The sequence below is a fragment of the Saimiri boliviensis genome, chromosome 11 (assembly GCF_048565385.1).
Source record: "Saimiri boliviensis isolate mSaiBol1 chromosome 11, mSaiBol1.pri, whole genome shotgun sequence".
Classification (NCBI taxonomy): Eukaryota; Metazoa; Chordata; class Mammalia; order Primates; family Cebidae; genus Saimiri; species Saimiri boliviensis.
This window is the reverse complement of record NC_133459.1, coordinates 41,138,512-41,153,689: the sequence shown is the minus strand read 5'-3', so window position 1 is coordinate 41,153,689 and position 15,178 is coordinate 41,138,512. Positions and strand designations below refer to the sequence as shown.

General features: G+C 45.2%; 1 protein-coding gene across 1 annotated transcript in view; it reads right to left on the bottom strand.

The window, feature by feature from the left end:
- The window catches only part of RIMKLA (ribosomal modification protein rimK like family member A), a 38,692-nt gene extending 28,739 nt beyond the window's left edge, over nt 1–9,953 (bottom strand). The window contains exon 1 of the mRNA XM_003936983.4: nt 9,634–9,953. Coding sequence (XP_003937032.1) covers nt 9,634–9,796 — 163 coding nt within the window. The 5' untranslated portion in view covers nt 9,797–9,953. The remainder of the gene's footprint in view (nt 1–9,633) is intronic.
- Nucleotides 9,954–15,178: the final 5,225 nt, after the last annotated feature.

Below are 15,178 nucleotides of genomic sequence, written 5' to 3'. Positions count from 1 at the left end.
TATCCTCAAATCCTTGCACTCACTTATTGTTTAGTTAAACCACATCTCTGGTCAGACTAATCCAGCCCTCTACTTCACGTGTCCTCCTTTGCAATGAAACATACCTAGAAAAAATACACGAACCTGCTGACTTGTCTCAAGGGCACCCTTAATGTTGTCTGACAATCGTTGTATTTCCCTAGTCCCTTCGCTCAACCTCAGCCCTATTTCACACTTTCTTCTACCTTCATTACTTCATCCCATCTTCTTCTTCTATCTCAATGTGAAAAATTGAACCAATCAGAAAAGACCTTCTCTATAAGTTCCCACTATCACATCTACCCACCTACCTGCACCTGTGACATATAGGCTACCTTCTCTGTTCTTACAATGGCTGAACTGTCCTTACTCCTAGCTTAGACCAACCCCTCCAGATATGCAGGAGATCCCAGCCCTTCTCAGTTGCTCAAAGCACTGCTCCTGGCATTTGTCTGTTTCTCCTACATCACCAATTTCTCCTACTCTATTGGATCATTCACAACAGCAAACAAACATACCATAATTTATCCCTTCTTTATAAAAAGCCTCTCAGCTGGGTGCGGTGGTTCATGCCTGTAATCTCAGCCCTTTGGGAGGCTGAGGCAGGCAAATCACTTGAGTTCAGGAGTTCGAGACCAGCTGGCTAGCATGGTAAAACTCCAACTCTACCAGAAATACAGAAATTAGCTGAGTGTGGTGGCATATGCCTGTAGTCCCAGCTACTCAGGAGGGTGAGGCAGGAGAATCCCTTGAACCTGGGAGACAGAGGTTACAGTGAGCCAAAATCGCACCACTGCACTCCAGCCTGGATGACTGAGAGAGACTCCATCTCAAAAAAAAAAAAAAAAAAGGGCCGGGCACGGTGGCTCTCAAGCCTGTAATCCCAGCACTTTGGGAGGCCGAGGTGGGTGGATCACAAGGTCGAGAGATCGAGACCAACCTGGTCAACATGGTGAAACCCCGTCTCTACTAAAAATACAAAACATTAGCTGGGCATGGTGGCGCGTGCCTGTAATCCCAGCTACTCAGGAAGCTGAGATAGGAGAATTGCCTGAACCCAGGAGGCGGAGGTTGCGGTGAGCCGAGATCGCGCCATTGCACTCCAGCCTGGGTAACAAGAGCGAAACTCCGTCTCAAAAAAAAAAAAAAAAAAAAAAAAGCGTCTCAATCTCTTCTCCCCTTTGGGCTATCAACCTGTTTTTCACCTTCCCTTTAAAACAAAATTCCTAGACTGTGTATATTCACTCTTTCTACCACTTCCCTGAAACTGCTCTTACTAGGGTTGCTCATGTTATGTGCACATTGCTAAATCAATTATCATTCCTCATCTGACTTGATCTACCAGAAACATTTTATTTTTTGAGATGGAGTCTCGCTCTGTCACCCAGACGTGAGTGCAGTGGCGTGATCTCTGTTCACTGCAACCTCCACCTCCCAGGTTGTAAAGATTCTCCTACCTCAGCCTCCAGAGTAGCTAGAATTACAGGTGCATACCACCAAGCCTGGCTAATTTTTTAAATTTTTAGTAGAGACAGGATTTTACCATATAGGCCAGGCTGGTCTCCAACTCCTGACCTCAAGTGATCTGCCCATCTTGGCCTCCCAATGTGCTAGGATTATAGGTGAGAGTCACTGTGCCTGGCCTACCAGCAACATTTGACATGATCTGATCACATCTTCCTTCTTGAATGATTTTCTTCACTTTGCTTAAAGGGCACTCATACTCCAGAATTTCATTTTTTCACTCAGGATTCTTTGCTATTTTCTCATAGGTGCTCTGCCCACTAAGCAGTGGAGTTCAGTCTCTGAACCCTTCTTAATCTATAGTCACTCCTTGGATAGATATGTAAAGGTGCTCGTACTTTGATATCTCCAGGCCAAGCCTTTCTCCTGAATCCCAATCTCTACCATAAACTGCTACCTGACATACCCCTTAGATGTTTAATGGGCAACTACACTGAGTTCTGATATTCATCACCTGCCCAAACTTATCCCTGTCTTCCTTTCCATATGAGCAAATGGCATATGTTATTCTTCCAGCTGCTCAGACCAAAAACTTTGGAGTCCTCCTTGACTAGCCTTTCCTGCACATCCAACATCTGATCCAGTAGTCAAATCCTGACCACTTTGTCTTCAAAATATGCCCAAACCCAGTCACTTTTCACCTTCTCCCGAAATCATTCTAGCCCAACAATCTCTTCTCACCCGAATTGTAGCAATAACCTTCAAAACAACTTCCCTATTTCTGCCTTTGGTCCCACCAGTCTGTTCTCAACGTGGTAGCCAGAATGACTCCGTGACCCATTAGGTAGATCACATCATTCTTCTGCTCAAAAGCTTTCAGTGGGCCAGACACAGCGGCTCATGCCTGTAATTCCAGCACTTTGGGAGGGCGAGATGGGTGACTCACTTGAGGCCAGCAGTTAGAGGCCAGCGTGGACAACATGGCAAAACCCTGTCTCTACTAAAAATACAAAAATTAGCTGGGTGTGGTCGCAGGTACCTGTAATCCCAGCTACTAGGGAGGCTGAGGCAGGAGAATCGCTTGAACCCAGGAGGCGGAGGTTGCAGTGAGAGAGATCACACCATTGCACTCCAGCCTGGACAACAGTGCGAGACTCATGTCAAAAAAAAAAAAAAAAAAAAAAAAAAAAAAGCCTTCAGTGGATTCCTAGCTCATCCAGAGTGAAAGTGAAAGTCCCTCAGTGACCCACCAGGTCCTGTGTATCTGCTTCCTCCCCACTCGCATCTCTGACCTCCTCTCTTAATACTCACCCCTTGGCTCTCTGCTCTGCCACACTGGCCTCCTCGGTATTCCCTGTTGCCTAAACTACTCTACTTACAGGTATATAAAAGGCTTGCCTCCTCACCTCCTTCAGGTCTTTACTTGGATTCATCTTCTGGGTGAGGACCACCCCAGCCACCCTGTCTAAAATCGCAATCCCCTCTCTTACCTCCAGAAACATTCTCTTTTCTTTGCTTTTTTTCTCCTTAGCTCTTTTCACCAATATACTATACTTTTTATTTACCTTATTTACATTCTATTTTCCCCATCTAGAATGTAACGTATTAGAGAGGCACAGATTTCTGCCTACTTTATTCTGGTGCCTAGAACAGTACCTTATACACAGAAGGCCATCAACAGGTATCTGCTGACAGGATTAAAAAAGATGAATGAGGCTGGGCGCGGTGGCTCATGCCTGTAATCCTAGCACTTTGGGAGGCCGAGGTGGGTGGATCACCTGAGGTCAGGAGTTCAAGACCAGCCTGGCCATCATGGTGAAATCCCATCTTAAAAAAAAAAGATGAATGAAATCATAACAATGAGGATGAAGCATACCTCTGTTCCTACTCTCCATGTTATCTCTACTGCCTAACACAATGCCTGGCAGAGTGGACACTCAATAAATATTTGCTAAATGAAATAAATAAATGAATGTATAGGACTGTTGCAAAGATTAAGACACATAAAATATACTAAAGTATTAATAACAGAGTTACAGGGATGACGAATCAGTATTCCTGTTAGTTCCTCAACACAAAGTAATCTATATTTATCACTTTCTCACAGTAGAATCTGGAGTTACATTTTTTTAAAACGGGGTCTTGCTCTGTTGCCCAGGCTGGAGAGCAAAAGCACTATCATGGGATCCTCATGCCTCAGCCTCCCAAGTAGCTGGGACTACAGGTGCATTCCTCCATGCCTGGCTTTTTTTTTTTTTTAGATGGAATATCACTGTCACCCAGGCTGGAGGGCAGTGGCACAATCTCAGCTCACTGCAACCTCTGCCTCCTGGGTTCAAGTGACTCTCCTGCCTCAGCCTCCCAAGTAGCTAGGATTACTGGTGCATACCACCACGCCTGGCTAATAGTTGTATTTTTAAAAATAGAGGCAGGGTTTCACCATGTTGGCCTGGCTGACCTCAAAACTCCTGACCTCAAGTGATCTGCCTGCCTCAGCCTCCCAAAGTGCTGGGATTATAGGTGTGAGCCACCATGCCCAGCCTAATTTTTTATTTTTTAAAAATTGTATTTATTTTTTGAGACAGAGTCTCACTGTGGCTCAGGCTGGAGTGCAGTAGCATGATCTCAGTTCACTGTAACCTCCACCTCCTGGGTTCAAGCAATTCTCTGCTTCAACCTCCCGAGTAGCTGGGATTACAGGCACCCGCCACCATGCCTGGCTAATCTTTTTTGTTTGTTTTTTTTTTAGTAGAGACAGGGTTTCACCATGTTGGCCAGGCTGGTCTTGAACTCCTGACCTCATGATCCACCTGCCTTGGTCTCCCAAAGTGCTGGGATTACAGGCGTGAGGCACCACACCCAGTCAATTTTTAATTTTTATAGAGATGGGGTCTCTATAAAAAGTTTTCCAGAACATGTTGTAGGTTTGTGTTAAAACAATATAAACCCAATTATAATCCAAAAACAATTATAACTGTTTCTCAAGACAATGGGCAAAGTGCCCAGGGAAGTGGCTGGAGGTGAAACTCACTCCATCTAACCCGGGAGGCGGAGGTTGTGGTGAGCCGGGATTGCACTGTTGCATTTCAGCCTAAGCAACAAGGGCCTCCCAAGGCACTAGGATTACTCGATCCAGAAACTTCCTTTATGTTAATGTATTTCCTCCCTACTAGTGAGGGAAGTGGCAAGGAGGTATAGATGGGTAGAGATGACACAAACATCTCTGAGTGATGGCTATACCCCCTTCCACCAAGCAGGCCCAACAAATTTGGTGGAAGGGTTCTGGTAGCAGCAACATGTGGTTCAGAAATCTAGGACTATGTAGGGGCCGGGCGTGGTGACTCACGCCTATAACCCCAGCATTTTGGAAGGCCGAGGTGGGAAGACCACCTGAGGTCAGGAGTTAGAGACCAGCCTGGCCAACATGGTGAAATTTCATCTCTACTAAAAATACAAAAAATTAGCCAGGTGTGGTGACACATGCCAGTTACCCACCTACCCGAGAGGCTGAGGCAGAATTGCATAAACCCGGGAGGCAGATGTTGCAGTAAGCTGAGATTGCGCCACTTCACTCCAGCCTGGGTGACAGAATGAGACTCCATCTCAAAAGGAAAAAAAAAGAAAATCTAGGAGAAAAGCTTTGAGATCCATGAATAATTTCTTTTACTGGTTCTAAAACTCTTCCTAAAACAGTTCATGGGGTGTCCCTAAACACTCCTTTTAGAAACATAAACATCCATCCCACCCTCAGCCCTTGGGTCAGCCTACATAAATGTGGACCCAAAGAAGCAGATCCATGCAGCACTCACGTCCATTTGGAAATACGTGGTAGGTGCTTCCATTGATTCCCTGGCCTTTCTTTCCACAAGTGTTGCACAGTGGTATCACTTGGATTATAAGATGTCAGGCACAAGCCTTTAGTGGGAACTGAAGTTAAAGATGAAGTTTTCTGCACAAAAGTTAGCATGGCACTCTTTCCTGCCAATGTCTTCTTGCAGAGTGATGGGAGTCCATTTATTCTCTGTGAGCCTTCTGCTGCCTTTTAGTGGTCTGAAGTAAGACCATTTACTTATACCAATCTAGTCAGAATCCACCCCTTTCCAACCCTTGTAAATCTGACTCACCTGAGTAATACAAAGAACCAAGTAAAAGGATCCCAGAACACCTTGATTTAAAGAACTTGACCTAGAATTTGTGATTCAGCCACCAATGTTTTAGCTCTGAATGTAAGGGAAGGAATGCTGAATCATCCTGCTCCTAAGAGACAAACACTAACACAACCTCATTTCCAGGTCAGACTCATTTTATATGTCTTGGTGGGTATTTGTCCCTGAGTTTGTGATTATACTTGTTTCTTGAGCCAATTAATCAAACAGACCTGTGGGTGGGCAAAGAACTTAATTCTCCCTAGTGAATCTGTCCTCATTTACACATCTCCTCATGATCTCCCCGAAACAGAAGCTCCTCAGCTCATTGCAGTAAAAGTCTCACATACTTCAAATTAGCTTTTAAGAAACTTCATTTAGTCATCCAACAAACATTAACTGAATGCCTACTATGTACTAGTTATGAAGCATACATTTGAGGAATCCTAGTTCTTCAGGAGGAGGAGGGATATAAATTGTATAAATAGACAAATTATAACAAAATATGATGAGTGCTATTTAAAAAGGTATGGATAAAGCTATCTGGAAGCAGAGGAAAGACAGGGACTAGTTGGGGACTGAGTAAGGAGCTCAAGAAAGTCTTTATAGAGATGAGTGACCTGTGCTGAATTTGAAGGATGAATAGAGGTTAACCATGTGGGAGGGAACAGTGGGCATCCAAGGCAGAGGGAATTTTAGTGCAAGGTGTGGAGTCACAGAGGGGCATAGTGAAATCAGTGTAAACTGATGTAAGGGATAGAGTGGAAGAGAGGAGACATGTTTAGACCAGAATTATTGCGTATTGGTCCTAACTCCAAGCCAGTGCTATATTCCCACATTTCCTTATTGTCATTTAAGAGCTAATAGGTAAAAAGCAGCTAAATCTATGCCCAGCACAGAGTAAGCACCATATATATACATATATTGCTATGACCCTTATTATTATGTACATTCTGGTGTCACATCCATCACTTTATCCCTAGGGTTGAGAATATTTAGTACATATTTATTTAATAAATAAAGAACTTGCAGTTTCTAAAAAGGAAACAGAGGTGGATATGATTTTCATATAATGTTACACCCAGCAGAAAGTGAAGGGGGGCTGTTTTCTACAGGATTGCTTCAGTCACCTAAAGATCATTTTCCTCTCCCTGCTGTTTCCCCACTCAGATTACTAGATTAAAAATAATAATCATGAAACTTTGCATTTGTATAGCATTTTCCATTTACATGAATAATCTTGTTTAAAATATAGTACCTGCTATCTTTAAATTCAAAACTTATCATCTCTTGTCTGAATCCTATTTCTAGATGAAACTGAAACGCTAAGCCCTGGATTTGGGCTCCCACTAGCCTCCAGAGAGAAAAACTCGGGAATGAATTTTAGCAATTGGCAGAGGCACTGCCCATACCTACCTTCCCCAATCAACTCCATCATCATATTTCGACACTAACATAAAGAAGCAATAGAAAGGAGTGAAGGCACAATGGCTTTGTAAAGGTGACACCTAAATTTCCTAAACTATAAAATTACATGACAAAGTCACTGTCTAGCCTCAATGTAATTCAAGTCAGTTCAATTCCACATCTACTGAGAAAGATACTATAGGCTACAGATGTCCGAAAGGAAGCTTCTTCCATATCACTGGGCTAGAAATGAGGCAATCCGGTTTTTTAACTTTGGGTTTGTCGCCAACTACCTGGATGGCATTGAGGAAGTCACTTCACCTCTTTGAGCTTCAGGTTCTTCTTTGTAAAACAAAGGAATTAGAATGGAGGATCTGAAAATCCTTCCCAGTTCTCATTCTGTAATTCTCAAATAGTAAATAATATCAGTATCATAACTATGTATTTCTGTATTTCAAAGCAAGTGAATTCTGAGGGTTTTTTTTTTTCCCCCAGAGAAGTACGTTGGCTTAGCAAATTGTCAAGGGTTTTCGATAGTCTGACTACAGAAGAAACTGGGAAACATAGATCATATCCTGATTCATTAAAAAATATGTATTGAGAGCCTACTATGTGCAAGGCACTATTCTAGCCACTATTATAGCACTGAACAAAGCCAACAAGGTCATTCTCATGGGACTCACTTGTGCTTTAATTACTCTGCTTCCATAACCAATCTTTTGACAGCTTTGGACAGCAGAATTGGTGATCTATTAGTTTTGTTCTATGTGCTGTGATTTGTGTGAGCTACCTCAGAATTAACAAAAGTTAAAACTGCATCCAAAAAATACCTGTCTTGAATTTCTCCATCTACCAGGCAAACAGCTGTGTAGATTTTCTTGTGGTTAAAAGGAACAAACTCCTCGTTTGTAGATAGATTAAGGAATTTTCCACATGAATTCCATTAATATTTAAGACATTAAACAAAAGGGTCTGAATGTTTCCTATGGCACTAGCATTTAATTTTATCTTTTTCTAGGGCTGATTCTTTAAAATGGGGTTTTAGATACAGAGCATTTTCTTACTCTTACAAAATTTGTGATGGTCCTACCACAGGAACATGATGTGAAATTTGGTTACTGTATCTCAAAAAAGACATCTTTACAAGCTGTAAAATAAGCTAAAAGCTCATCCTGGATAGAAAGATGTACATGTTACTTAATCTAGGTCGGTAAAATACAACAGATTATACAATTTAAATATGATATTGAAGCACATACATTTAAAGCTAGAGGAACCTGAACCTTAACCCTTAGTTTCCATAAATGATAATCCTGAGATTCAAAGACATAAACTGGCTTGCCCAAAGCAAAGCCAAAATACTTAACTGTAAAGCTGTAATAAGAATCCACATCTGCAGATTCCCTGTTTAGAAATCTAGTTCTACATTAACTGTGAGAGTTTTTTTTAGTAAATCTGAAAGACATTGGTTGTAGATTAAATGTAAGGTACCTAATATTTATGGCATATTTCTCCAACAAGATATACAATCTGATATTAAGTATAAGGGACTCGATAAACTTACGGATGAAAAATCTATAACAGATATATTCCACTCAGAAACAGGTCATATTCAAAATCTCACTTGTAAGTAGTCTCTCCGAATTTGGAATTCCTTTCCCTGCCAAAGCAAAGTAACAAATTACGAGCTTATTTAACCAGAAATAATGGTTGGAATAATGCCAACAGTATCCCAAGATGCACCCTGAACTGGGCACAAATCCTTTTGAGTCTTGGACTCCCTGAAATTTTTGGATGACTTCAGTGAAGCCCCAGAGACACTCAGACAGCAAGCCAGGGGGAGTTTTCTGCGTCAGGGATTCCTAAATCAGAGAGGCCTTGTATTAAGGATATATGAAAAAATAATTACTCTTTCGAGGTCAGACCCACAGATGACAACCATGTCTTACTCACAAAAGTCTCCTGAACACAGCAGTGGAGTGATCAGTGAGGGCAGAACGGTCTGTACCTGAAATCCCGGCTCTTCTGGAATCAGAATTCAACACTGCTAGGGAGAAGGATGAGTTAAACCCATCAAAGGTCTACACTCTCCCTTTACACTCCAGAAGTGACTCCAATCTTTCTCAGATTTCCCCCGTATCTGGTTTTTTTAAGTACTGATGCTTACACATTCCTAAAAAACTTTTTAAAAGTCATCTTAATCATAATTTTGTAAAACTGGTGTGGGTTTCTAGAAATCTCAGAGTCTAAACTGTGAAGGTATTGATGCAAGCAGGATTTGCAAATTTGGGGCTTAACTGCCAGATTTTCCTAGGACACCCGGGCGGCTTCAGGTGAATTTGGGTTTCTCACAAAACGAAGTCCCCTAAGTAAATTAAATCGCGTTCTCAAATGTGGGCCTCGGGGCAGGTGGTGGTGGTTAAAGAAGCTACGAAGGTTAGCGGCTTTCTCCAACCCCAAGAAGTCTCGCAGAGGGAGAGCGGCCGGCGTGCGGGCCCGAAGGAGCCTCGGCTGCGGGGGTCCGGCGAGCGCTCCCACCCGGCCGGCTCTCGCGGACCCCGGCGCGCCTCCCTGCCCTCCCGGGGCCCGCCTCGCTCACCGAGGTGGCCGCCGACGACGGTGACGGCGATCTGGTCCATGAGCACCGCCCGGAAGCGCACGTCCTGCTCGGAGCAGCGCTGCCGGAGGGCGCGCAGGATCTGCACCTGCGGGTAGTCCTCGCGGATGCGCCGGTCGGTCAGGAACCAGAGCTGGGAGCACATGGCGGCCAGGGCGCAGCGCCCCGCGCGGCTCGGCGCGGACCCCTCGGCGCCCCGGGCCGCTCGCTCAGCTGGGCGAGCGGAGGGGCTGCCGGCGTCCGGGGCGAGCGCGCCGCGGCTCCGCTCCCGCGGGTGCGCCAGGCGCCTCTGCAGCCCTGACCCGGCGAATCCGCCGGCCACTCAGCGCCGCCGCCGGCCCCGCCAGCCAATCAGCGCGCGGCGGCGGGCGCCGGCGGCTGCAGAGGCGGCCCTGGCGGGCGGCGCCGGGGAAGGGCGGCGGGCCGGGGGCCTGCGGCGGCCGGGGGAAGGACCCGGGATTCCGGGGTTCCGGGGAGCAAGGTGCCGGCGAGCGCAGGCGAGGCAGAGGACGGTAGCCCCAGCAGGCCCCGGACCCCCCGGTGGGCGTGGCGCTGCGGACTGGGGTGGGACGGCCGGAGCGGGCGTGGACGGGGCGGCGGCCCTGTGCGGCTCGGCGGGTTTCGGAGCCGACTGGCGGGGGATGCGCAGTGGGAGGCGGATGCGTCCCAGAGGCGATCCCGAGCGCTTGGGGGCTGGGGACACAGGCGGGCGCCTGCTGAGCCCCGGGCAGGGAGGGCCTCGGGGACGTTCTAAAGGAGATTCTGGGGCCTGGCGAAGGTCACACGGCCGGGCCCCCGGTTGGACCCTTACAGCGTCGGAAGGAAAGGGATTTCTCTGCCGAAATCTTAGCCTGAGGCCCCACGGGGGTGGGGGAGGATGTAGGAGAGGGGAAAGTTGAGTTTTAGCCACCTCCCATTCAGATAATTTGAAGGTGCATTTCCTGGGGTCTCAGATTTTCTTACAACGGACAGCCCCTCCTAGTTTGCAGCAGGTTTGAGCCTTCACAGCCTCGAGGTCATAAAAAACGGGGAGATGGAGACAGCAAACCACCATGGCATGTGTATACCTATGCAACAATCCTGCAAGACTGCACATGTACCCCAGAAGTTAAAGTACAATTGAAAACAAAAACAAAAACACCTGACCTAGCATCCTTTTCCGTTAGGACTTCTGGGTGGTTTCCCTTCACCCCTCTGGCTCTCCCCAGGTCATCCAACTGACTCATCTTTAAACACTGTCCTTGGTCCTGGCCAATTGCAAACCGGGCCTGCAGACAATCGTATTAGAAGCCAAATTTTCCTCTCTAAATAACTGCAGGATTGAAGTTAGCCATCTTTGGAGATTGCATTTGCAATACCAGTTCATTAAAATATGTCCCCGCCCCCCTTTCTTTTTCTTTTTCGGTTTTGGGAAGCAAGAGTAGTTTCAAGGTAGACCTAGCAATGGCAACTTAGAAATGGAGTAAGTTGTCTCAGGGAAGACATGGGCTTCACTGTAAATACTGTGCAGGTGTGTGCATTTACTCACTAAGATGAGCCTATAGGAAAGTTCTGTATACTGGAATTCCAAAGATTCTTTTTCAAGAAATTTTAAGTAAATCCTTTGATGTTGCAAAATATCTCCTTACCGCTCCTACGAATGTATTTTCTTAAAGTAATAGTAGTGTCCTATGTATTAGTAATTTTCAAAACTGTCTTCTGGCAAAAGACAAAATTACAACAAATGTAGTTATAGATTGAATTGGTTTTTGAGATTCATGAATTGGGGTAGCCTCCATTCTACAAAACAGAATGAGAGCCTCCACTGGGCAATGGCAGAAGAGTGGGTTTTAGAAGAGGGGAACAAGGAAACAGAACAATGGAAGAATTGCTGATTGGTTAACATCGGGCTACTTCTGGTTACTTTTTTTGGTGAGGGTTAAAGCAGAGGGGGGACTTCCTAATTATGATGACTCAGGTAAACTGGAATCTCCTGTTTTCAGGAAAAACTGGTCTGTTGTGGGATGTATCTCAAGTTTCAGTCTGATTACGTGGCATTTAGCAGGAGGGACTTGATTTGGTTTGGTCTGGTCTGTTGTGGCCTAGTGGAAAAGCTCAGTCCAAAACACTGGCCTCCCATTAATTTTTGTTTAACACTTCCTTAGCTTGGGCACTAGAACCTCTATGTTCTACGTTGGCCTTTTCCTTGATATTTCATGTTATATGTATATTTTTGACCCTGGCTTCTGCAGTATAGTGTCACCCAGAGGATATCTGTAAGATGATCAGAACCTTGATTTTCTGAGACAGTAATTTAGTAAAAGATATAAGTCTGTAAATTTAAAAGTTACTTGTAACCCATTTTCAAAGCAATCACACTAAACTAGAATGTTTAAGTTAACTGCAAATGGCTATTGAGGTCCTAAAAGCCAGGCTTGAGGAGAGTAGAGTCTGAGGATGGGATCCAGATGTTGCTTTCTCTGACTCCCTCAGCAGGAGCTCACTATCACCTCTGTGGTCTCCCTTCTCTGGATGGGACACAAAGACCTGGAACAGGAGCATAGCCAGTTAGGACACATGTAGGTGCAATGTTCTTTTATATCACCAGAGTTCCTCAAACACAGAGGCAGCTTTTCCGGGTACAGATCTGCTTTCTAAGATATATTACTTTATGGAATATTTCTCCATAGATGACTCCCAAATTCAAATTTAACCTTGATGTTTCCTGAGCTTCAGAATTTAAAAGGATGCTGTTGTGCCATCACCTCAATGTCCCTAGGGTAAACTCATTGTTTTTTCCTTCACTCCAGGTTCAACTGTCTTAAAAAGGAAAATGGATTATCTCATATAACAATAAACCTGGAGGTAGGTTAGGATTCTTTTTTTTTTTTTTTTTTTTTTTTTTTAAACAGAGTCTCACTCTGTCATTCAGGCCTGGAGAGTACAGTGGCATGATCTCAGCTCACTGCAACCTCCACCTCCCAAGTCTGAGTGACTCTCCTGCCTTAGCCTCCTGAGTAGCTGGTATTACAGGAATGTGCCCCCATGCCCAGCTAATTTTTAAATTTTTAGTAGAGATGGCGTTTCACCATGTTGGCCAGGCTGGTCTTGACCTCCTGACTTCAAGTGATCCGCCCACCTCATCATCAGTGACCCAGACTCTTTCCATATTTTCATTCTGACGGCTTTGGGCTAGTGCCTCTCATAGCTACAAAATGGCTGCCACAATTCCAGCTGACACAGACCCACACGCAATGTCCAGCAGAAACAGAGAGATTATTTCTTCCTGTGTGTCTCTTTTTAATCAGCAAGGAAAACTTTTCTCAGAAATCCTTCAGACAGACTTTCTGGTCTCATATATGCATGTCTAAGCCAGTCACAAGCAAAGAAAAGGAAAATATCATAAATGGCTTAAATTCATATGGTTCATTCCTTAGGCCTGAGAATTAGACCACCTTCCTCCAAGCACATGGCCATGGAGAGGTGGATGAACTAGGAACAAATTGGGGTTTTCTTAGCAGAATTGAAAGGAAAATAGATGGCTGGGCACAGTGGCTCATGCCTGTAATCCCAGGCCGAGATGGGCATATCACTTGAGTCAGGAGTTCGAGAACAGCCTGGCCAACATGGTGAAATCCCATCTTTACTAAAATGAAAAAAAATTACCTGGGTGTGGTAGTGCAAGCCTGTGATGCCAGCTACTCAGGAGGCTGAGGCATGAGAATTGCTTGAACCCAGGAGATGGAGGTTACAGTGAGCTGCAATTGCGCCACTGCACTCCAGCCTGGGCAACAGAGTGAGCTGCCATCTCAAAAAAAAAAAAAAAAAAAAAGAAAGAATAGATGTTGGGAGGATAAACAATGGTGCTGCATATAGATGACAATATGGTAAATGTATCAGTCAGGATAAGCTAGGTTAGGCTCTGGTGACAGGTGATCCCAAGAGGGCTTACGACAATGAAGTCTTATTTCTGAAAATATCCTTGTACATAGTAGGGCAGTATGGCTATCCTCTAGGTTTTTTTGTGCCAGGACCCAGTCTGATAGAGCTGTCTTTATTTTTCAATTTTTTTTCAGAGAGAAGATCTTGCTCTGTTGCCCAGGCTAAAGTGCAGTGGTATAATCATAGCTCACTGCAGCCTCGACTCCTCGGCTCAAGCAATCCTCCCACCTTAGCCTCCTGAGAGGGTAGGACTGTGGGTGTGCACCACCATGCCCAGCTAATGTTTTTCTTTTTTTGTAGAGATGAGGTCTCACTATGTTACCCAAGCTGATCTTGAACTCCTGGCCTCAAGTGATCCATCTGCCTCAGTTCCACAAAGTGTTAGGATTACAGATGTGAGCCACTGCACCCAGCCCGGAGCAGTCTTTATCTGGAACATATTGGTCTCTCATGGAAGAAAGAAAGTGATTGCGATGAACCACACACTGGCTCTTAATACTTGTGCCTGAACTTACACATGGTCTGCTCACATTTTCTTGGCCAGACCAAGTTCACCTGGCCACACCTGTCAATGGAGTAGGGAAAATATAATCCTTCCCTGAGAAAGGCAGCAAAAATTTGTGAACAATTGTGACCAACTACACAGTCTGCTACAATTAAAGACCAGAAATAGCCAAATCCTGCTCTGCCAATCATCCCTCCTCTCCTCAGGCTTCCCAAGGGAACTATATCCAAGAAAAATTGGAGTAGAAAACAAAGGATCATTTTATTTATAGCTGAGCTAGCACCCAGCAACCTCTAGAGCAGACCTCTGCAAAAATATGGAGTCAGATTGCATGGCTTAGGTTTAAGGCTGAAGTGATGCTTCCTAATTCCCTGCCCCACCCTCCCCACACTGTAAGTTTTGGGACTAGTATGCTTAGGCACGCCTATGGAAAGAGAAAGGAAGATGATCAGGTCTGCAAAGCAGACCAGCTTTACTCATCCAAGTGTGTGCTAAATGAAGACTGGTCTGGGCCTACTCAGAAGGAAATGAAGGCCAAGAGCAGTGGCTTATGCCTGTAATCCCAGCACTTTGGAAGGCCAAGGCAGGTGGGTCACCTGAGGTTAGGAGTTCGAGACCAGCCTGGCCAACAGGGCAAAACCACGTCTCTACTAAATATAAAAAAATCGCCGGGCGCGGTGGCTCAAGCCTGTAATCCCAGCACTTTGGGAGGCTAAGGTGGATCACGAGGTCAAGAGATCGAGACCATCCTGGTCAACATGGTGAAACCCCGTCTCTACTAAAAATACAAAAAATTAGCTGGGCATGGTGGCGCGTGCCTGTAATCCCATCTACTCAGGAGGCTGAGGCAGGAGAATTGCCTGAACCCAGGAGGCGGAGGTTGCAGTGAGCCAAGATCGTGCCATTGCACTCCAGCCTGGGTAACAAGAGTGAAACTCTGTCTCAAAAAAATAAATAAATAAATAAATAAATAAATTAGCCAGGCATGGTGCGGGCGCCTGTAGTTCCAGCTACTGGGGCGGCTGAGGCAGGAGAACTGAACCCAGGATGCAGAGGTTGCAATGATCTGAGATCTCACCATTGCACTCTTGCCTGTGCAAC